This window comes from Stomoxys calcitrans, chromosome 2, assembly GCF_963082655.1.
Source record: "Stomoxys calcitrans chromosome 2, idStoCalc2.1, whole genome shotgun sequence".
Taxonomy (NCBI): domain Eukaryota; kingdom Metazoa; phylum Arthropoda; class Insecta; order Diptera; family Muscidae; genus Stomoxys; species Stomoxys calcitrans.
In genome coordinates this window covers 157,175,286-157,200,762 of record NC_081553.1, presented here as the reverse complement: position 1 = coordinate 157,200,762, position 25,477 = coordinate 157,175,286, and the positions used below count along the sequence as shown (strand labels likewise).

The 25,477-nt window shown below is 38.9% G+C and overlaps 1 protein-coding gene across 3 annotated transcripts in view; it reads right to left on the bottom strand.

Moving 5' to 3' along the window:
* LOC106092660 (myosin-I heavy chain) overlaps positions 1 to 25,477 on the bottom strand; it is a 306,781-nt gene that overhangs the window by 190,421 nt on the left and 90,883 nt on the right. For all 3 annotated transcript variants that reach the window (XM_059362006.1, XM_059362007.1, XM_059362008.1), the window contains 2 exons: positions 19,982 to 20,126; positions 6 to 571 (listed from right to left, as the gene is read on the bottom strand). In XM_059362006.1, coding sequence (XP_059217989.1) covers positions 6 to 571; positions 19,982 to 20,126 — 711 coding nt within the window. The remainder of the gene's footprint in view (positions 1 to 5; positions 572 to 19,981; positions 20,127 to 25,477) is intronic.

Sequence of the window (25,477 nt, the reverse complement as noted above, 5' to 3'; positions counted from 1 at the left end):
TATACTTCTTGCAATTTGTAGGGAATGTCTGTCACATTGCCTCGAACATTAATTTGACGTTTCAATAGAACCTGTAGTAAATCATCAGATTGTAGACCCAACAGCTCTGATAAAATCGTGCAAATGTTTTGGTCTTCAGCATGTAAATCGCTTCGTTCTCCATCGACGTCAACAAATTTAAGATTGCCTAGCCATAGTATTGCGCTTAGCACCTTAAGTATGCCATCAATGGAACTCTGTGGAATTTGTAATACGGTAAACGCCATAGTGAGGTCCTCAAATTTTTTTGCTTCGGACTCCATGTCACTGTCGTACTCGTTTAAATATCGGTAAAATGAAGCAGGTTTCAAGTAAAACTCTTTCATAATATCTGCCTTGCGCTGGCCTTGGGCAACTAGGTGGTACAACACATGATAATTCCGTTCTCCAATACTTTGAGAAGTTATTCGCGACTGCTCCAACAAATAATCTTGAATAACACTGCCTATTATGCAATTGCTTTTGTCGAAACATATCTGCAGAAACTTTCCAAAACGGGAACTATTGTCATTGCGAACGGTCTTTGCATTCCCTGTAATACAAAAGTTATATTTTAAAATACGGGACTATATGTAATATTTACAATATTTATTTAGTTTTACAAAATAATATCTGACTCTCTGTAATGCTCTTCGAACTAAAATGAATTTGTGCCATTATAGAATATTTTAAATATTTAAGGTATGAAGACTTGCAGAGATATGGATCCTTCCCGGTCCCACACATTTGTTAAGTACCATATCGCATACGTCATTTTCAAAGACGTATGCGTCTATAGGCCTCGATCACCAAAACACTTTATTCCAAAATTTAAATATCAAATTCATACACTAACATACACTCCCAAAGACCTTTAAATTGAGTCCCATATTGCATCGGCCGGCATACACAGTCAATCAAACACGTATCTAGGACATAAAATGGCTGTATTCCCATCATTAAGATATATATATTTAATCTTGACACTGAACTTCATTGGAATATAGATCATTACGTAATGCATCTTTTTTATAAACTTTCTTACGGCAGTTTTGATGCCTAGAAACTCCAGCTCCTTCATGATTAAAGACGGTTTAACATTATTGAACGCACCTCCAATGTCAAGAAATGCTACATTGTATATTTTTTGACAGCGGGAGAACGCTGTTGTAGGCGACTAGGTCGTGAAGGTCGAGACAGCCGATCTCCTGGAATCTTTGCCCTAAGATATGTCTATCAATCTCTCAAGAGTCTTCAGCATGAAGGATGGCAGAACAACAGGGCGAACATTTTTCGCCTTTGTTATAGTACTGGTTTCCTACTTTTGGAATGAAAATGACCTTTGTGTCCCTCCTTCCCAAAAGTTGATACAAGCAGAGTATATTTCCCTATGCCAAGGAGCCAGTCTATCGGACACACCTTGTTATTCAACCGGTTATACATGATCAGGGCCTGGGGACTTAAAAGATTCGAAACTTTTTATAGCCAAAAGAATTTTCGACTCAGACACATTTTACCCTCCGACGAATGCATACCAGTGACAATCTCTTCTGGCGACTAGTTTTCTCTTGGAGAGTTTCCCGGGAAATGTGAAAAACGAGTAGTTCTAGTGTTTCATCACTAGACATTGTCCATACATTCTCTGGGACAGAATCTTCCTTAGCCTAGAGGCCTCAGATATATCCTCCACTCGAGCTACAAAATTCCACCCAGGATTTGTTCTGAGCCTTTCTAAGCTCGCCCCTGTGTATTTTTAACTTAGCTTTTGTGGCCTTCGACCAGTTGAAGAGTTTTCTGATGCTCTTCCTTAGACAAACCAGTTCTGGGGTCCACCATGGCGGTTCTATTTACCACTTGTCTTGGCACTAGGACATACTGACACCAGCGAGTCATTCGGGGCCTTCGTAATCGGCTTGACCATTATGTCAATATCCTCCGCAGTTTCCGCTTCGTTTTCTGGTCTAGATGGGATAGACGTGCACAATATATGGGGAAATTTATCCTAATCCAGTTACCAGTTCTTCCGTATCTTCTTCAAGGCTGAAACTAATATAACGATGATCCAACACATCTCACTCACATATCCTTCCGCTTTCATCTTCCGATACAAAGGTAACATCTTGTATTGTTCCTTATAATAAAGGTCGGTTTATTTCCTTAATTACAAATCACCAAATTGAAACTTATAATATATTCAATAAGCAGCTAACCCCATTCGTTGATATCGAAACTTCCCCATATCTGGTGATGTGCATTAGCATCATTTCCCACATTGAGGCTCTTTTTCCTTGCAGAAACGGCTTCAACCAAAAACTAAAGGCTTGAAGGCGGCATCTCCGAATCGGTTGCCACATATAGGGAGCCAGCCAGTAATGAGACCTATTAACTTCAAAGCTGGCTACTACTAAATCTTCAGTGCTTAGCGACGGAAGAAGAAAACATTTAGACTACTTTTTGCAAAAATACCGGCTCTGTGTCTCCCATTCCCCGTACCCTTGAGTAGTTTAAGTCCAGTAATTCTTAGTATACGAAATATTTCGCCACACACCCATTCTTCCTGGATACGAACCACGTCAAATACTCCTGCCATCAGAAGGACCATTAGTGCCTCCGAAGAGTCCTTACAATGATGAAGATTTATCTGCGGAAACCGGATAACCGGATAGCACGAAAAAAATTTTGCTTGGCTCATTTTACGAAAAATTATAATAAAAACACCACAACATTTTTATTTCTATATTATAACGTACAATCAGAGAAATCCATAAAGAGAGTGTTTTATACCCCCCACCATAGGGTACTAATTTCGTACATAGATACACTTGCTTCGTCATTCTGTTTGTTATACCTCGAAACACTCGTCTAAGACCCCATAAATAAATATTCTTGATCGTCATTGTCATGATCGTTCGTCCGTTTGATTGCACGCTTTTTTTCGAAGAAGTAAAGCTAGACGCTTAAAATTATCCAATTTGGCTAACATTTTGGATGAAGTGCTCTGTTATGATTTCCAACAACTGCGCTACGTATGGTTCAAGTCGGTCGATAACCTGATATAGCTACTACATAAGCAGATCTCCCGATTATAAAGTGTGATCTTTAGAGAGCTTAAGGAAAGTTTTTTAAATGAAAAACAAATAAATTCTCAAAGTATATTAAACAAGATTTATAAGTTCAAGCGCAGAGGTTAGCATGTCCGCCTATGACACTGAACGTCTGGGTTCGAATCCTGGCGAGACCATCAGAAAAATTTTTCAACGGTTGTTTAACCCTCCTAATGCTGGCAACATTTGTGAGGTACTATGCCATGTGCAACTTCTCTCCAAAGAGATGTCGCACTGCGGCACGCCGTTCGGACTAGGCTTTAAAAAGGAGGCCTCTTATCATTGAGTTTAAACTTGAATCGGACTGCACTCATTTATATGTGAGAAGTTTGCCCCTGTTCCTTAGTGGAATGTTCATGGCCAAAATTTGTTTTGTTGTTTTGTCTCTTAGAGACTTGGTTACACAATACCAGATAGCTTGATAAACTTGGATGGATGTACTGTATTCAGAACAGATAGAGTTCGTCGTGGGGGTGTTTCCATATATGCAAGGAACACGATAAAAGTCAAATTCCGACTAAAATCTAGCCCTGGGGATCAAATGAAATATATAATCGTGTAGCTTTTATCTAACTTGAAAAAAATCTGATTTGGTTATATTTACCGGCAAAACAATTCAATAGATTTGAATCAAATTCATAACGTCTTAAAGACCATAACATTGGGATGTAACGATGTTTATAGCTGGGAACTTAAATTCCAATATTCTTGTAGATTCCCAATTGACGGAGAATATGTTGACACTTGGTCTCTTCCCTACCAATTCTAGAAACCCCACTCATTTCTCGTCAACTGTTAATACCCTTTTGGATATTTTTTTGCGAATAATACTTCTAATATTTGGCTCTATGACCAAATATCTGCCCCTTGTTTCTCAAGACATGGTTTGATTTATCCAGCTTACAATTTCACTGTGTCAAAGAAAGTGGGAAAGTTGCCGTATCGGGACTTAAAAATTTGGACTACTCTGCCTTAGATGAAAGGTGGAAACGTTTTAAACGGCTGAACTTCATAAGGATGTCCGCACGGCAAGAAATAAAGTTAATGCAAAGTTAAAGTTAATGGTCTCCAACATTCAAATCATGTATGGTCCGAATCGGTCCATAACCCGATATGACTCCAACAGCATAGCGATTTGTATCCATTATCCTTTGCTTGACTAATGCGATCCTTGGTGGAAGGTATATAAAATTCGGTCCGACCTAACTTAGCACGCTTTTACGTGTTTCAATATGTGTTAGTATCAAACAGCCAAATACATAAATGTAAATGTTCGGCAAGTCAATGGTGCGAAAATGCAACACCTTTCTAAAACGGAGTAAAAATCTAACTTTCTCAATATTGTTGTTGTTGTTGTAGCAGTTTATTGTGTACTATCTTTCGTCTGCTTGATTCTGTTGAGTGTCAAGACCCAGGAACTCCGCGACTAAGATGGGGTGCGTCCACAGGGATCTGGGTCTGAGTCGAGTGGGTCTGGCCGGGCAGTTAAACAGGTGACGTGTATCGTGCGGTCCCTGGTTACAATCGGGACATACATCTTGCACGCCGGCATCAATCCTAGCTCTGTGGGAATTGAGGCGGCTGCATCTGCCGGATCGTAATTGAGCCAGAACCACTCTGGTTTGCCGGGGGAGGTCGATTTCTTCGGGTGCAATGGGTGGCGGTCGTTCTCCAAGGACTACATTCACCCGGTAGCCAATTAACGCGTCTGCTACCGTGTCTGCATGAATGTTGTTCAGACCCGCTTGATATGCCGCTTGATCTAGAGGTTCTCTCTTGTAGCGCTGGACATCACGCTCTAGATCGTGTAGATCTACCTTAAGGCTTCTGGGCGGTGGGTATCTATCCACAAGATGATGATTTGGATGATTTCTGCGATAACAGCCCAAAAGGTATTGCTTAGACAGCATGTAGTTATGTCTTCGCACAGGTAGGATCTTTGTCTCCTGATGGAGGTGGTCCACATGAGAACTAAGGAGACAGCCCGTCGCAGTTCGGAGGGCGGCATTCTGACAGATCTGAATATTATTCCACTGCGTGTCACAAAGTTGACGTGACCACACTGGCGCTGCATAACTTACCACAGACCGGCCAATTGCTTTGTACGTGGTCAACAAGGTTTCTTTGTCTGCACCCCAAGTGCTGCCAGCGAGTGACTTGAGGACCTTGTTTCTACTTTTGACTTTATTGCAGATTGCTGTGGCATGTGGGGGAAAGTGTAGGAGCTGTCAAATGTGACGCCAAGTATTTTGGGACACTTGATGGTCGGAATCATTTCTCCATCGACGATCACAGTCAGCTCAGAATTCACCTCACGCGTATTTGTAGTGAACAGTGTGGCTGAAGATTTGGTGGCGGATATCTTCAGATTTCTTGCAGCGAAATATGAGGCAAGCTCGTTGAGGTAGACGTTCAACCTATCGCAGATGTCATCAATGGGTGGGGGGCCTGATGCCATGATCGTACAGTCGTCCGCATATGATACGATCTCTATGCCGTCTGGAGGAGGTGGGATGGAGGATAGGTAGAGGTTAAACAGAGCCGGAGATATCACCCCACCTTGGGGAACTCTCTGTTTCACTCTACGGTGTTTTTACTTCTTATCCCTAAATTCCACAAATGACTGGCGCCCACACAGATAATTCGCGACCCAACGTTTCACGCCTGGCTAATTTGGCATGGCTGACCGTGTCGAATGCCTTCGATAGGTCCAGTGCCACGAGGACCTGTGTGCTGTGCAGTCTCCGAAATCCGTGTTGATGCTCGGCGAATGGAAATTCTCCTACGAGGTTCGGGAGGAGTAATGCCTCAAGAGTCTTAGCCACTGGTGAGAGAAGGGAGATCGGTCTGTACGACTCCCCCAAACTCGGGTCTTTACCAGGCTTCAGTAGCGGGATCACTCTGCCCATTTTCCAGACATCGGGAACTATAAGAGTGTTCAATGACAGGTTAAGGACAGTGGTAAGGTACTCAACTCCAGGTAAATCCAGATTCTTCAGCATCAATGTAGAGATTCCGTCGGAGCCCAACGCCTTGGAAGATTTGTCGCCACGGATGACATTCGTAACTTCGCCCACGGTAAATTGTGATGGCTGTTCATCGGCTCGGAGACCACGAATACGGCGAATGGCTCTCCTTCTTGCCCTGTCTCTCTCGGGATGCACAATAAATTGACGGTTGAACAACCTGGCGCATCTCTTCGGATCAGTCACGGTTAACTCGCCAAAAGCGACTGAGGTCCTGTCGCCCCGTCTACCGGGGTTCGAGAGAGACTTAACAGTGGCCCACAGTTTGCCTGCACCGGTGCCTAAGTTACATTGCTCCAAGTGTTCCAGCCACAAATTCCGCTTATGTTCGTTGACTACCCTGTTTATTTCCAGATTCAGCTCGCTGATTCTGGGGTTAGCGGGGTCCATAGCACGAATCCCATCACGCTCGTCTGCGAGTACCACTGCTTGCGCCGGGAAATTGGGTCGCACTTGCGGTATTCGACCGGCTGGTATAAAGCGAGCGGCTGCTGCGTTGATGATGTCTCGGAATTTCCTCTCGGCCACAAGCACATCAGAGGGGGGTGGCAGTTCATTGAAGCGGCGATTGGTATACTCTCTGAAGCCAGTCCAATTGGCCTTCTTGTAATTGATGAACGTCCGGCGCTCAGAGGTTATGAAGTCGGGTGGTCGGTCGATGGTGAGGATTATGGGGAGGTGGTCTGACCCCAAAGAGATGACGGCTTGCCAGGATACGTCACTCAGGAGATCAGGGGATGCGATTGAGATGTCTGGCGAGCTGCTGCACCTCCTCGTAATCCTAGTGGGGGCATACTCATTCACCGTGCAAAACGTGGAGCTATCTATCTGCTCTGCCAAAGCTATGCCACGCTGGTCGTTACCTAGGGGAGAATGCCATGACGAGTGATGTGCATTAAAATCCCCCAGAACCAGACGACTATGGCCAGATAGCAACCCACTTATGTCGGGGCTGTAGGCCTGGCCATTAATCGGGACACAGCTACCAACCGGTATATACACGGTATATACACGTTGTATATCTCTATCTCGGCAGTACCAGACCTGACTGCTACCCCCATACATTCCATGTATGGGTCACTAGCGTCAAGCGCAGGCGAGATAGGTCTATACTGCACGGAATGGTGTATAACGAAGGCCAATCCCCCACCTCCATTCCTTGAGCGATCCTTACGTAGCACATTGTAGCCGTGACAACTGTGCAAGCTGCAGGTGTTAGTCAGCTTTGTCTCCTGGATCACTGCGACCGATATGCTCTTCCGCTCATAAAATCTACAATCTCATCAATCTTGCCTCGCAGTCCATTGCAGTTTAACTGCAAGAACCGTACACTTCCCGGCACTGGCCTGACAATAGTAGGGCTAGGGTACTGTCGTTGCATAAATTGCCGTACGGGAGAGGTCGGGGGGTCACATAGTCCGACGACGAGGACGCCGAAGGCGACGACGGCGACGCTTGTGGCCCACTGCTGGCTATGTTCGCACAGCACCTAGCGACATAGCCAGTATGACTATACTCCCGTAGCGAAGTTAGGCCAGAGCAAGAACGGAAATGTAGCCACTCCAAGCACCGGTTACACCTCACCGACACTGACCGATGATGAAGGCGATTCTGGCAAACGGAACAGAACCAGGGTCCGGGGTTCTTTTCAATCCCGGCACGGACCAGAAGCATACGGAGAAGGCACTCCGGGATGTGCCTCTCCCATGACAAAAAAAAACGAACACGTACACTGAGGCGGCAGCCCTTGCCGATGAAGATTCCATCGGGTCAATCCGGTGCGTACAACCGGCTGCCATGGGATTGCAGCCATGGGATGTCTCAATGACATAATATTGCTTAAAATCTTAAATATTATTTTTTAATAATAAAAGATATGTATTCTCTTTCAAATTGCTTAATTTTAGCAATCCCCGTTCGCAGCTAGCGAAGATAAGCTATTTCATACTATTTTGCAATTTTTGGGACCAAAATGTACGAGTAGTGAATAGATTATTTAGTTACCCATCATCAATTTCTTAGTTGTACCTACATGTCAAATTTCAGAACTCAAGCTCAATCTGAACAGAAAGTACAAAATGGAACTAATTTTGGCACCAAAGGTACAATGTACGAATTTTGAATAGATCATTAAGTCATCAATCATTTATTTCTTAGTTGTACCTACATGCAAAATTTCGGGCCTCCAGCTCCATCTATAAAGAAAGTACCAAATAGTACCAACTTTGGTACCAAAGTCTTCGAATTGTAAAAAAAAAATCATTTAGTCGCCCATCATATGTTTCTAAGTTTTACCTGCACGCCACATTTCAGACCTCTAGCTCAATCTGCACATAAAGTATCAAATGGTACCAATATTGGTACCTAAATGTACGAATTGTAAAAAGGTCATAGTCACCCATCATATTTTTCCGGCATGAGTACTAAACGTACGTTTACTCCCATTACCAGTACTATACTTCCATTTTTTATTTCTCCTTCATCCTTTTGCACCAGATGTCCTTTAAGTCAAATTTCAAAATTCTATCTCTATCCATCCGCCCTGCACACAGTTCATCCATTTCGTTCCTTTTGGGTACTGTTTTAGTACCTAAATGTAAAAAATTCCAAAAACTCTCATAGTTACCCAATTAAGGTTACCATAGTGTACCTAAGTTACAAAATTCAGAGCTCTAGTTCAATTTGCAAAGAAAGTACGAAATAGTTCCTATTGCGGTGCTAAATGTACTATTTCTCCCACTTCCGGTACAGTTTTCTAAAATTTTTTTACCAAACCTTATTTTTTGTAGACGCTCTTTTATTTGTGCCTAAGAACATAATTCCGTTCGCGCTGGGCTAATAAGTACCATTTCGTACTTTTTAGTACCCAAAACGTACGAATATCACCAAATCTAACCTTATCCCGTGTCTATCACCCAAGACCAAAATTCGTGGAAAAATTTCATAATTCTAACTTTAGCCGTTTGGCCTGGGCGATGATCAGCCAGCAATCAGTCAGTCACGCACATCATTGCCAATAAAAAATTCCGACCAAAAATCCTCGCACGAGTCCTAATGTGATTACTGCAGTTGATGTCCCAACTCAAGCTGTTGTTCCTTTTATTCCCGTCGTTGCACTTTCGGTACCTCCGATAACTGTCAGTGCCTCTACCTCGGATGCTGTTACCGAGTTTGTTTGTTTGTTTGTTTGTTTATTGAGTGTAACACCAGCACAACAAGATTATATCTTATATGTTAATGTGCTGATTCGCAATAGAGTATATAAAATAATGATTATTCTTTTTAAAAGGATATTAACTAATCTTAACATTTTAAATTATAGTAGTAAATATTAAGGACATTTAAAGAAAAATAATTCGTAGTTCATTTAAAAAATTTAAATAGCTCATTTTTGAATGAAGTTGCATTGCTTATGCTCTGTATGTTGGGAGGTAGGTTGTTCCAGAGACGCGTACTATGTACAATGTACTGTCGTTCAGAGGTTTGTGTGGCAAATCGTGGTTGAATGAGTTTTAGGCCACGGTTGGATCTGGCGAATTTCAGATGTTTGTGTAGGTATTCAGGTTCTTTTGTGTAGATTACCTTGTGCAGAAGAAGTAGACATCTGACATTCAGTAAGTTTGAAAAAGTTAAGTTAAATATTTGGTATGTAAATTGTGATATACGAGCTTGTCGACTTTTGTTAAACACATATCTTGCAATATCATTGTAAGCAACATTAAGCTTTCTACTGGTGTCTGCATCACAATTCGCAAATATCTCGCATCCATATAACAGTGTGGGAATTAAATAACTTTTTGCAAGTAACATTCGGATGTGAAAAGGAGTTGACAAGCGAACAGTCCATAAATTTCGCAGCATCCCACGTACTTTGCCAACTGTTGCATTAATGTGATTTGTCCACGTTAGGGTTGAATTAAAAGTCAATCCTAAATTTGTGGCTACTTGTACAAGATTCACTACAGAGTTACCAATTTTCACAACGAGATCATCAGTTATTGTCACATTTCTTTTACTTATCAGAATCAGTTTGGTTTTGGATGGATTTAAACATAATGCATTATTAACAGCCCAACAATGTATTAAGTCTAAATCAATATTTATGTTAGACACACAGGTTTGGATATCTTTCAGTTTGCAGTATGTGTAAAGTTGGACATCGTCAGCATACATTTGGATTTTAGATGTTGCAGGCACATCAGGCAGATCATTTATATACATGGAAAATAAAAGAGGGCCAAGGATAGAACCTTGAGGTACTCCTTTAAGGACATTCAGAGAGTTAGACCAACTATTGTTATAAAAAACAGACTGCGATCTTTGCGTCAAATATGATGATATCAGCTTGCAAGACGTCTCGGAGAAATTAAATAATTTCATAAGTTTTAGGACAAGAATATTATGGTTTACAGTGTCAAAGGCCTTACTGTGATCCAAAAGAAGGAGAAAGGATATCATTCCGTTATCCATACTTTGACGAAGGTTTTCAATTACATCAATCAGAACAGTGGTACAACTTCTTTTCTTTCTAAATCCAGATTGCCAGTTAGATAACAAATTTTCAGATTTCAGAAAATGCTCAATTTGGTTAGCCATTATGCGTTCCAGTGCTTTAGACAGGTATGGTAAAATGGCGATGGGACGGTACTCATTTTTTGATTTGCGAATAGGTACAATTTTTGCATGTTTCCATTCAAGCGGAAAAGTGGATTTAGTTAGAACAGTGTTAAATATATATGTTAAATATGGCAGAATCTTTGGCACAATTATTTTAATAAATCGTGGATTTATTTCATCAGTTCCGATCGCATTAGATTTAATGGACAGAATGCTGTGTAGAACCTCAGTTTCATTTACACAGCGAAAGGAAAAAGGATTTTCAACAGCTACCATGCACATATTTTCATATATATTTTCAGTAGGATAGACAGTGTTTATTGAAACAAAATTCTCATTTAGTTCATTTATGTTCATGTTGGGTTCCAGCTGAGTATTGCGTTTTTCTCCAACGCCAATTTTTCGTATCTCATTCCATTTAGAGCGACTATTAACAGCATTCTGAAATTTATTATGAAAATACAATGTCTTTGCCTCAGTTATACACTTTCCAACAGCTCTTCTAGCATTTTTAAAATGTTCATGTAGTTGTGAGGTTCTAAAACGTTTCCAACGTCTATATGAAAAGTTTCTTTCATCAATCAAAGTTTTTATTCGCTGGTTAAACCAAGGTGGTTGTGAATATTTAATTGTTATTGTTTTCTCTGGAACACATCGATTGTATATTGAACAGATATGATTTTGAACAAATGATATTTGTTCATCCACAGAGTCAAAATGATAAATTGAGTCCCACGGTACTTCATCAGTAAGGTGATTCAGTAAATTGTAGTTTATTTTCTTAAAATCGCGGTAGGTAATTCTGTTGTCTTGATAGGTCATGACGTAGTTATATGTTAGAAACAGTAGGTCATGTTTAGAAAAACCAGGTGCAGCAAGTTGGTCATAAAACAAAACATTTGCAACATTGTTAACAAAAAATATATCCAGAAGGCTGGATGAATGACTCGTAAAATGGGTGGGCACAGAAGTGTTAGTTGGTACTAAGCCCAACAGCTCCATCGAACTGGAAAAATGAGATTCAGACAATATATTGCTATTAAAGTCACCAGCTATAGCTATATTGTTGTAAGAAAACGAGATTGTTTCGATACAAGATAGGAGCATGTCATATGGTATATTGTTGTGGGGCCTGTAAACACAGCCAATCAGCATCTTCTCATTTGAATAACAGTTTATTTCTAGAAATAGGTATTCAATGCTGTCACCTTGTGATGACATACATTTAACAGTCGCATGTAGTCCAGATTTCAAAAATATAGCAACACCGCCACCATGACTTTGCCTATCGGCTCTAAATATGTTATATCCTGGTAAGGTATATATATTATCGCATATATCCGGGCGAAACCAAGTTTCAGATACACATATGGCATCTATAGCAGAATTCACAAAAGTATCTCGAAATTCATCCATTTTATTGTTCAAACTTTGTGCATTTATATGAACAATTGTAAGCCCAGGCATTTGGTTCTTAAAAATCTTCAGCATCAATTTGAGATTATCTCTGGAACCGCAAGAAGTGTCACTTGACATATGTAATACGCATAAGCAATGCTAACAGTATGAATAGTTGACTTAAGTGCTGAGCTGTATTAAGGAAATTCGATTTAAATAGAGGCAAAACATATATATGATAACATAGAAAAAGGCATAGTAAAGCGAATATATAGTAACATACAATTAAAATTATTATATTAAATTTAATATGACACCAAAATATTTCAGGACTCAATATGAGCAACTGGTCTTTCAGGTGTTTCACGAAAGAGATTGGTAAGTTGCTCTATGTTTTCAACAAGCGTAGGGGAATCAGATCCAGGCCGTCTTACATAAACAAGGCCACGAAGCGAAAAAACAGACTCCAGATGTTTTTGTCGCTTAAGCTTCAGTGCATTTTGAAAAATTTTGTAATTATGGTTTGTCAGGTTCTCATTTATATAGAACGGTTTATTAGAGTCAAAACCTGCATGACTCAATACCAGGTTTGAATTAATTGATTTTCTAAACCTCGCAATATTTTTTAAGACAAAGTTTTTGTCAAATGGCGTTGCTAAATGAACCATAATTACAGAGTCTGAAGAGTTATTCTGGTTACGAACGTTGTCCAGACGGTACATAGCTCTAATCGTTGGGATCGCTATGTTAATTGTGTCACAAATATTTGCAAAAATTTGGTACAGGTTCTCCCCATTTTCGGAAGGTATGCCATTTATTCTCAGATCGCAAGCCACTTGGTTGTTTTCAAATTTTTGCTGATTTGCTTTCAGTAATTGAATTTGATTTTTCATTTCAGTCATTGTATTTTCCATACCATCAATTTTGTCCACGACTGTTGTTACTTTGTCAACCCTTTCATTGAGTTTCACATATTTTTCATTTAATTTAGATATCTCGCACTTGATGTCGGCCATACTCTTATCTATGACAGCTAAGAGACGCGACTCAGTTTCAGATAAAAGAGATTTTAAAAGCTCTGTTTGCTTCTCAAATCTCTTATCGATTAACATAAGCATTCGGTGTGAAGAGTCATAATTCCTATCAGTAAAGGACTAGTTGTAGTGGCTCCGAGGAAAAGTGTTTTTATATCCAGATGGCACTCTGGAACATCTGTAGAGGACATCGCTGCTTAGATTAGATCATTAATGATGCTAGTGACAAGGACTTTAATATTTGTAAGTTCAGTCTTCGTCCATACTTTACCAGAATATTAGAGGCAAATATTTGGGTCAGGTTCTCATATTAACGTGCTATTATATTGCACCGAATTCCGAGAAAGATGTCTACCTGAGACATTCAGAATTGATAAGAGAGGCAGATGCATGCAGATTCCGAACTTGTTTGTTTCGGTGACTTCAACTTACCCCAGATATCGTGGGTCTCGAAAGAGAACACCGTTGGCTATGTGCCAACATTTGAACATCTTTCACCAGTGCTTGTTTCAGATGAATAACATTCGTAATGTAAGGGATAGGATTTTGGACCTGGTATTTACCCCCATCGTGGACGTTTCATTATGTAGATGTTTGCCATTTGCGGAACCTGAGGACGGATACCATCCGACTTTGTCTGTTGAAGTTCAGTTGCGGCGTGATTTGATGAAAGATGTTCCAGTAAGGGAAACGGGATTTAGATTTAATTTTGGCAGTGTCGACCTTGATCTGCTGCGTTCGATTTTATTCGGTATTGGTTGGGTTTCTGATTGCGACTTGAATTTGCGAAGACGAAAGTCTTTTTATAATGGGCTAAATGATGCTTGAAATGGGGCCAGAATGGTCTACCCCGTATCTGAGACGTAATATCAAAAGTAGACTTTTTAAGAAATGTAATACTTCATTAAATTATACCAATTATTCGAGAGCGAGGGCTCAGTACAACCCTGAGAATATGAAATGTTATTCTGATTAGCTTTTTAGTATGAGCAACTGTCTTTACAATAATTTCAGTAGCTTTTATAAATTTATTCTTACTGAGGATAAGGTGATGAATGGTTTAAAGTCATTAAAGAGTTCCAAGACACCAGGGCCGGATGGTGTACCGGTGAATATTTTTAAACCTTGTGCCTACGAGTTATATAGGTCACCTAAGGCCATATTCTATGATTGAGGACATTTTCCTCATTCCTGGAGGTCAGGTTATATAATTTCTTTACATAAAAATGGTAACAAGTGTTAAGGGGAGGTCGACTTTGACCAACCTATTTGAATTGACGTGTGAAGCATAGATTTCAAACAGATGTAATTTACACTGTTTTTAGTAAGGTATTCGATGCATGATTTATTACTGTTTAAACTTGACATGACGGGTTTCCCATCTGTTTTTTGAATTGGATAACTTCTTATTTACAAGACCGTACACAGAATGTTTACTTCAATAATATTCTTTCTTAGCATATAGCTGCTTATTCTGGTGTTCCACAGGGCAGCCATTTAGGTCCATTGCTGTTATTTATTTACTTGAATGATCTTCCATCAGTTATTCGGTCTTCAAGGATTTTAATGTTCGCAGATGATGTGAAGTTGTTTTGTAATTTGGATTCTCCAGATCAGTCACTGTGCTTGCGGACGATCTGCACTCTCTGGTGGACTGGTGCAGTAATAATGGCATGGCGTCTAATCTTAAAAAGTGCAAGAATTTATCTTTTTTTCAGGGTTAGACCTATTCTAGGTTCTATTATATAGGTTCTAATAAATTGGATAACGTAGATATCTTTACTGAGCTTGGTGTTATTTTGGATGGTAGATTACGTTTTAATTTGCACAATAAGGCAAAGTCGTTGTTGGGTTTTATAAAACGGTGGTCTACGGAGTTTGATTATCCTTATGTGACCAAGCGTATGTTTACAAGCTTAATCCGGCCCACATTGAAAATTAGTTGTGTGGTTTGGAACCCATTCTACAAGTGCCAATCAGATAGGATTGAATCAGTCCAGGTACAATCCTATCTGATTGGCACTTGTAGAATGGGTTCCAAACCACACAACCGAATTCGGAATTCGGCTGAATGTAACAAATAAGAAAGAATTCTATCCTTCGTATGTAGTTTGTTGTAGAAGTTGCCAGAGAAGACTGTTCATCTTATTGTCCTTTCATTGTTGTGTAATATCTATGTTGCTTTAGATGTTGATCTAACTATAGTGATTAACTGGCTGTGAAATTTCTGTAGCCGATATTACCCTAACCCTCCATAGTTCGGACTATGGGGTGTACGTATCCCTACGTAATGGGAGGTGGCCCTGTCGGTTGGCAGCGGCGAGTATGAGTGGCGTGGGAACGAACGAAAAATAAATGTTTTTTTCAAAACACCTACCAATACACTCCTTGCCTACGAAACTACCATTTAAAACTAAATAACAAGTAAAAGCGCGCTAAGTTCGGCCGGGCCGAATCTTATATACCCTCCACCATGGATCGCATTTGTCGAGTTCTTTTCCCGGCATCTCTTCTTAGGCAAAAAAGGATATAAGAAAAGATTTGCTCTGCTATTATTGTTGTTTGTGTTATGTATATCCATTGGGAGCCTACACAACAAATCAAAAATATTTTTTCAACTACAGTACAGGTCGTATGCAGAAGGTGGGTGGGTGTCTTTTTTTGTATTTAAACATAAAAGTGAAAATTTAAAAAATATAGACGGTTATGTATGATTCTGCTCAGACGAAGTAAATAAATGTGTGGTTATACTATGCACTCAATGAATGAAATAGTTGGTGGACAGTTTAAAGAAGTAGGGGCGAGATGCAGTATTTTGCAATATGTGATGGGCTCATATCTTTATTATGCAAAACAAAATTCTTTTCGTTTGTGCCTCCATATAGACATAATCTATTTTCTTGAAATGTTTGCAGTGAATAATGAGTCTGTGATGAAAAAACGGGATATGTTGTGGAAGGTCGCCTTTCCACGAACATACCCATAAAGTACATGTCCGCTTTGGGGTTGATAGAGGTAATGCGACAAAAGGCGTGATCAAAACAATATGGTGTATTAAATGGAAGGTATAGCGAATCTGACATAGAAATATGGCGTAAGGTGCCTGGGGGTCATCACAGCCTCTTGATAAGGAAGCACTCAATTGCGAGGATTTTAGAAGCATGGTATCAACCAAACGTAAGAATTCTTTCATCTTTTAGAGAGTCCTAACCCCAAAAGGGTTTAACAGACATGTTTAAAGAATTATGAAAATATGGGGTGCAAATTCAAGATATTTGAGAGCTGTGTACGAATTTGATATTCAACTTTTAGGACCAAGTATCTCAAGGGCCGCCAATCTTGGTATCAAATAAAAGGGTTTTAGGATTAGAGTACGAAATAACATTAGCCATAAAAAGTCAACTGTCTGAGCACCCAACTCTCCTCAAAATGCTAAAAAACGGACCTTTAACCCGATCATAATAATTTGGTTCTAATTAAAGTCATTCAAAAGGAGGACATAAATATTTAAGATCAAGTATCCGTGGTTTACGATTAGCCATAAAAAATTATAAGAATGTAGAACCTACGAATGCTTGAAAATACTTAGTCCTTAAACTAGAGAAATAAGGCTTCTGATACCAGCAAATACCCTTTGCTTTTTTAATAAAAAAAAATCAACATTGAGGGAAACAGTTTCAGCTTTTTGAACTTTTAAACAATAGTTAACGCATTTCCTACATATTAATGTACATTTGTCATAATATTAGACTTACATTGTTGGTTTAAAAGCTTAAGCTTGAATATGATTTTACTAGATATTTTGTTTTTTTTTTTTTAATTTGATAAAATTTTGTTTTCAAACTCATAAATTTAAAAGATTAGGTCTAATATACATCTTATCAAAGTATTTATGACATTTAACATATGACAACAACAGAAAATGTGTGCCATTTTTGAAAAAAAAAAATTATTGCGTTCCCATTTACAGCAGACTATCTGTTGTTACTCCAAATTTTTTCTATTTATTTTACTAACAAATTTCTTTGAGTGTAACCTTTTGCAATATTGTACACAAACCTTTGAAGCCAATATGCAACAATGCACCTCAGATGTTTAGATTATAAATATAAGGACATTTTTGTATTATGTATTGAAAAAGAGGGCACAGCGGAGCGCGCCTGGATGGACTAGTAATGTACTAAAACACACTTGCTTTTCCTGGGACATCTCCGTGTTAAGAATAACGTGTTCTGGAATCAATAAGCTACATTGGCTATCGATTACCTTCTCATATACTATTTATTGCCTTTTCCCCCTAGGGAGTAGTGATAAAAGAGAGAGGTAAAAAACCGAGCCAAAAACCAAAACAACAACACAACTCAAAACTTTGTAAACGAATTACGCTCGAATGACAGCACTAAATAAACATCACAATAAAACTTTTGGTTGTACAAGTATCCGCATCAAAGCCAAATTCCTCAACATCAGCCTTATTTGTGCCTATGCCCCGACGGAAGACAAAGACAAGCAGACCAAGGATATTTTCTACGAGCGCCTAGTGAGAGAATATGACCGCTGCCCCGCCCATGATATTAAAATCGTTGTGGGAGAGGAAAGTACGATCTGACACTGCACGGAAGCTGGACATTGAAAAGTTGCAAATACAACAAATGGCAGCGGCATACTCCACTCGACTGACCCAACTGCTTGATGAAAGCACTCCTTGTTCCCATAATATAATGGCGCAGTGGCAAACTATTGCCCACTCCATGGAAAATGCCGCGAAATCCGTACTTGGGTACCGGAAGCCTCCTCCAAGAAACCCATGGTACGAACAAGAGTGTCGAGATGCTACTGAAGCCAAGAATGCGGCATATAGAGCAATGCTGCAATCAGTAGCAACGCGCCAGAAGAAGGGAGAAAAGGAGAGAGGAGAAACGTCTATTCCGCAGAAAGAAAAAGGAAATGGAATGACGTGAGTGTGAGCGAATTGAGATGTACAGGAGTCAGAATGAAGTCCGGAAATTCTACCAAAGAATTAAACATCAAACCGATGGCTTTGGTGCAGGCACATTCTCCTGCACAGACAAAGAAGGAAATCTGATAACTGACACAGATAACATGCTGAGGATATGGAAAGAAACTTTTACCGAACTGCTAGTGTCCTACGTTGGCGGCGAAGAGGATACCGCAGAACCAATCCCTGATGATGGTATAGAATACTTACCTCCTAGTCAGAATGAGGTCCAAGTAGCAGTGGTGACTAAAGAACAACAAGGCAGACGGAATGTGCCAACTACAGAGGAATAAGTCTCCTCCCCATCGCATACAAGATACTCTCGTACTGTGTGAAAGATTAAAACCTGAAGCCAATGAGATAATTGGGCCCTATCAATGCGGCATTAGACCTAGTAAATCCACCCTGGACCAGATATTCACACTGCGCCAAATCCTGGAAAAGACCCGAGGAGAACAAATCAACACATACCATCTCTTTGTTGATGGTATGTGTTGATTTGGTATGTGTTCATACCAACGTATGAACCACGAGCTGTATGACGACGATAGCATAGTTACACGCATCAAAATACAAGTATGCTAAAGCATAAATAATTTTTAAAACTCTTTAAATCTCAAAACCAACATAAATTTATTTACAGGTAGTGGCAGTCGCCCATAAACAAAATAATGAGTGCACTATCTGTCAAAATCAGTGATTAGTGCAACTCTCTTTTTGAGTATGTTACTAGTTTGTACTCAGCTATGTATTTACGGTACACTACCTGGTAATTTTGTCATGGACAAAACATACGTTTAATTATAAGGAGAAATCAATAATTCAAATAGAAATCATAAGCAAATGTGTGATCGAATTTGAATTCGATAAACTTAACGTTTTAACGAGATACAGTAGAATAAATGAAACAAATAAAGAGACCTCATATATGCCTACTGAAGACAGTAGGAATAGATGAAACCATCAAAGAGACCCAACAATTAAATTAAAGGGAGGTTAGAGACCAACAACAACACAACGGTACTGAAGATATCACTTGCCCTGCTTGAGACGTATGCCGAAGGCATGTTGTGATCAAACCCATCTGTTGTCAATTAAATCCTTAAATTTCTTTTTCATGGTTATTAGCTCGACTCACTCCTCTTTGGGAGAAATGACGTAAAAAGTCTGTCTCGTTTGTACATCAACATAAAAATCATATGGCATGTGTCCATCCAGCTGAGTTAAAAAATCGTCGTTGTTGTAAACCCACACAAAGAAATTTGTGCTCATATAGGCTGGTACTATGTTTGTTTTTCACAGTTGAAAACAAATGTTTTTCGCGATTACTTTTTTGAAACATTTTTGAAAAAAATTTCAATAACATAGTACTTTTATTAGAATTGTTTCATAAATAACATCTTTTCAAACTTACCTAACCTTCATAAATTATGAGGTCATGTCCTACTGCATGAAATCTGAAATTTTTTATCGAAAAAAGGTATTCACGAAAAATTTCGCGTGAACATAGTACCAACCTAATGGCAGAAAGAAGAAAAGATCAAAGAGAATGAAACATAAATCTGACTACTTAATACCGTAAAATTAACCGGCTGATACCAGCTGTTCGCATGAGACAACCTTTAATTATTGCACCATGAAAGAGACCATTTGTTAATACTGAACTTATCTTCTTGCAGTAAAATAAAAGAAAGATTATAAAGTAGAAAAATTTAAGCTCCACCAAATGGGCTATATGTATACAACCTGATATTGTCAAGTTTAACACTACATTTTAGCACTTACCAAAAGCTTCCAAGATTGTATTGGCTTCTAAGATTTGTTGTTGTATCCATGTCGCAACGTTTGGCGTCACTGTACACAAGTAATTTAGAATAAACTTAGTACTTTCTGTTTTTCCTGCTCCAGATTCTCCAGATATAACAATAGCCTAAAAGTGGTATATGAATATTTATTAAATTACTGGCACATAGATTTGTCATTTTACTACGAGAATAAGCATATCTATATATTTATTTCCATATATATATAAAAGAATTGGTATCCAAAAAACGTTTGGAAATTTGTTTGATCCGCATAGAATCAACAAGTAAAAGCTTGCTAAGTTCGGCCGGGGCGAATCTTGAGAACCTCCCATAATGGATTCTGCTTAAAATTTATATAAACTAAATTTAGTTGAAGGACATAATTTTCCTCGTGGACAGGCATATTTCAGCCTTCTCTGGGTTAACATTAACCCGGTACTGGTCTAAGGTTTGGATAAGTGTGTTGGTCAGCACATTGTTAAAAGCCCCTTCGATGTCAATGTATACCGCCAGTGTGTACGTTTTGCCATCGAAGGATTCTTCTTTTTTTATGCACAACCTCGTGCCGGGCCATCTCCACTGACCTTCCCTTGGCATAGGCATGCTGTTTGTATTTCAGCAGTTTGCTGGATATTCTACTCTTTTTCATGGTATCCATAATACGTTCCACGATTTTGAGTAGCAAGGATTTATTAAGAGGTCAGCTAATGCAAGAGACGAAGAATGTTTCGAATTGTTTTCAATTCAAAGGTTTTATTAGAAGTAACAAGAAGATATTTTACGAATGACAAATATGTATACTATGTGAGAAATTACTTCAAAGAATATCTTGGTAAAACATAAAAAGTAATAAATGAAAGTAACAAAGTGTTATTGTTAAAGTGAATCCAATACCCCTTCTCAATAACACTATATAAATATTATTTAATAAATCTGCCAAGTTCTTTGAGAGTTCTCAATTTTATGTTGCCTAATGGCTTAGTTAACATATCGGCAATCATAGTAGCCGTAGGACAGTACTTATATTCTATTTCATTGGTAGTCTTAACATCTTTAATATAAAAGTATTTAACATCAATATGTTTGCAGCGTGGGTTAATTCTTTCCGAGTCTAGTATTTTTAGACAGCTTTGATTATCTTCAAATATAAGTGGCTTTTCGATAAGATCAATTTTGAAATCCTTCAGCAATTGCTGCAACCATATACACTCTTGTGTTGCTTCCGCAAGTGACATCAACTCTGCTTCAGTTGATGAAAGTGATACGATGTTTTGTTTTCGGCTTGCATAGCTGATAGTGGCTTGACCAAGTTTGAATAAATATCGACTAGTTGACTTGCGATCTTTGTTGTCACCTGCCCAATCGGCATCTGCATAACCCGTCAACTTTACGTCTTTTGTGCCTACACAAAGCTTTTCACATCGAGTCCCTTTCAGATATTTGAACACACGTTTCACTTCATTCCAATCCCTTTTGGACGGCTTGCTTACTTTGCGCGATAAAATAGAAACGGCAGCAGAAATATCTGGCCTGGAATTACCAGCCAAGTAAAGTAGTGAACGATATTTGTTGTCGGTTTCCAATAAATCTTCATCTTTTGTTTCTTTGAAGTAGCCTGTATCTTTGGGATAAGTGATGGTTTTGCTTTATCAAGAGCATACTGGTTAATCATTTTTTCTATATATCTAGTTTGTGATACATAAAATAATCCATTATCATCTCTTGACACCTCCATCCCTAGATACAATTTAAGTTCTCCCATGTCTGTTACTTTGAATTTTGACGATATATAAGATATTACTTCTTGAACAATATCATCGCAGTTGGCTGCTACAAGTATATCATCTACGTACACTAGGACGTATACGTAATTACCAGACACTTCCTTCACGTACAAACAATTATCCGCTTTTCCCCTTCTGAATCCGAAATTTGTGAGCACATCATTAATTCTTTGATTCCAACATCTAGCGGATTGTTTGAGTCCGTAAATACTTTGGTTTAATTTACAAACCAGATTCTCTTTTCCTTCCTCGATGAAACCTTTTGGCTGTTTTATAAAAATTTCTCTGTCAATATTCCAGTTCAAAAACGCCGTTTTTATATCAATGTGATGAACTTTCAAATTTTTATGTGAAGCAACAGCAAGTAATGTTCGAAAGGTTGCGTGTTTCACAACTGGAGCAAAAATATGGTCGTAGTCTTCACCATATTTCTGTGAAAAACCTCTTGCAACAAGTCGTGCCTTATATCGACTTCCTCCGTCAACCAAAGTTTTTATTTAAAAAATCCATTTGCAACAGCTTTTCTGCCTTTGAGCAATTCTACCAAATCCCAGGTGTTATTGTTGTACATGGACTGGATTTCATCTTTCATCGCAAGAATCCACTTCTCTTTCTCTGGATGGTTCATAACTTCCTCGTACGTTTGAGGTTCTGATTTCATTGCTGTCATATTCGCTTCATATCGCTTGGGCTTCTTACCTTTTGTTGACCTTAGTGAAACCCTTTTTGGGATAAATGCATATTCTTCTTCATCATCTTCGGAAGTAAATTTATCACTTGCGGTTTCGAAAGGTTCATCTCCTGACGCAATTTCTATGGTATCTGGTATCTCATCTATAACTTCTTCGTTGTCGTTGGGATCCAGCAGACGATAACCTTTTGTTTCATCAGAATATCCCACAAAGATGTATTTTCTTGCAACAGCATCCAACTTTTGGCGCTTCTTCTTTGTGACGTGAGCATATGAATTCCGTGGAAATAAATCCACAACTTTTTACCTGTTAATTTGAACGGTAAAAAATCTTCTAGACATTTGTAAGGGCGGACATAGGCAATGGCGTTGTCGGTCTATATCTTTAATACAGGGTGAGATACTGGGTGTCAAAGTTGACTGCTTTCCACTCCACTTTTGATCAACTCAATTTGCATGACTTAGGACTATGGAAAAAGAGCTTGACGAGATAAAAAAAATTCATAATATACCTTGCCATCGTATACCCTTAAGGAGGTATGAATAGTTTAATTTTAAACTATGAAAATTTTGCCTTGGTTTTTTTAGTGTTTCCTTAATAACTCCGGCAATTTTAAGCTATGTACTGGAAGTTTCAGACAAACTGTACCAGTATATGTATGAATCATGTCATCGGTGGACCAATCTTGACCATATTTGGCGCAGTTGTAGATAGGTCTAATAAAAGTCCCCGATCCAAATTTCAGCCAAATTGGATGCAGCCAAACTTAGAATTTAATATGCCATTTTCCATTTGGATCTAAGTTTGATGCTGCAAATGATCAAGCTATAAACTGTAGGCCCTACAGATGGGAGGTTAGAGAGCAACACTGCTGTACTAAAGATACCATTAGCCATGCCAGAAACGTACGTCTATGGCGTGTTGTCTGTGGTCGAATCCTATCTGTTGTCTGGCAATTTCTTTTCAGTAATCCATTAAATTCTTCAATTTCTGGTAATATTCATTCTCATGGTCAATAGCTCGACTCACTCCCCTTTGGGAGGAATAACGTAATGCAAAAATTTTTGCTAGAAATACAGTTATTATTAGTTTTCGAGTCCAGCAAAAGGTATTGGAGTATTATCTTTGTGTATTATTAGCTGTGTTCGGGAACTCAAAAATTTGTGCAAATTTGCGCAAATTTTCCCTGGAAGTCGTTCGCGTACTTTATTTGCCAGCAGAAGAGAGCGCGAGAGAGAGAAAATTTTGACAGTTAGGAAATAGAGAACCTGCAAATTTCTACAGGACTTTTTTTGCCAGCAGAAATTTGCAACTTTGAACAAATATTTTGTAAAGTTCAGCTGTTTTATCAAAAGCAGCCGTTACATGAAAATACAAAAGCTAACGCCAAAATGGATCAAAAAGTCAGAGGTAAATAAAAAATTAAAATACTGTTTATTGGTAATTATTAAATTTGTTTAATATTTATTTTTTTTTTTTTTTAATTAATTTTTTTTTTTAATTTATTAATTTTAGTTCAAATCAGTCTGCCAATTGTGAACGGATACAGATATTTTCAATGATAACAAAGAGTCCGTAGCCGCCTCATGACCAAATAGAAAGCTTCCTTAGCCTCACATCAATGGTTGTAGCAATTTGTTTAGCCAAAATATCCAGAAGCATTAGATCGTTAGTTAAAGGTTTCTTTGTCAGCACAACAAGTGTACTTTTGTATACGGTGATGGAATGTAAAGCAGTTGTAGACCTATGCAGCCTTCGAAATACATGCTGATGCTCGGCGAATGGAAATTGTCCAACGCGAGGAGAGGGAGAAGTAGTCCCTCATGCGTTTTGGCTACTGATGAGAGAAAGAAGATTGGTCTGTACGACTCCCCCTTGTTCGTGTCCTTTCCAGGTTTCAGCAGCGGGATCAGACTGCCCATCTTCCAAACATCGGGTAGGCTGAGGACAGGCATATCCAGATTATGCATACGTGTAGAGATTCTCTCTGGGACCAGCGACTTGGCGCCACGGATGACATTCGAAGCTTCGTGCACGGTTGTCGAGTTGTTGTAACAGTGTGTTGTACACTGAGGCGGCAGCCCTTGCCTATAAGAGGCTCCGTCGAGCTATTGCGGTACGTACAATCTGCTACCATGGGATTGCACGGTATTTGTGATAACTGTCCAGCGGCACGGAGATCTCGGATACGACGAATGGCTCCTCTTCCAGCCTTTTCACTCTCGGGTCAATAAATTGACGTTTATCTAAGGAAAACAACGCAAAAGTATCACCAGCACTTTTTATTTAAAAAAATGGGTTCCAAACAAGCAAATTAAAATCCAACCAAAACAAAAATCAGCTGTTTTTGTGCAAATTTTCACTGCAAGTTGCGCTAACAACTCTTTTGCTTGCAAGTTTTTTTTAAAGAGACTATAATGGCTCTTACTCCTTTTAAAATGTTTTAACCATTTAGCGAAGAAAGGTGGATTTAACAACATTGACATAAAATAGCACCTGCTGACTTATCACCATAATTTTTTTTTTACACTTAAATGGATTCTACAAATCTCACTCCTAAGAATTTTTGAGAAACATTTTTGTTGGATATATTTGAATGTAAAAAATTGCCGAATTTCGACAAGCCAATTTCCCCCAAAACATGACCTTATATCACGGGATAAATTTTTTTAACTAGTTTTAGTCATCCAATTTACGCCAATACCAATTTCATTAGGATACCTCTATCCTAGCTCAAGCTTGAATTATTCTAAGACAGCTCCATTCATGGGTATTTTTCTACTCTTTCGTATTTAGTGGGTTAATAACATTTTCTTTAAAGAACGATTTACCCAGATTTACATTTAACAAGTAAGAGCGTGCTAAGTTCGGCCGGGCCTAATCTTATATAACCCTCCACCATGGTCGCATCTGTCGAGTTCTTTGCGCTGTATCTGTTTTTAGGCAAACAAAGTATAATGAATAAGGAGGGAGGAGCAGCTACATCAAGTTATAGTCCGA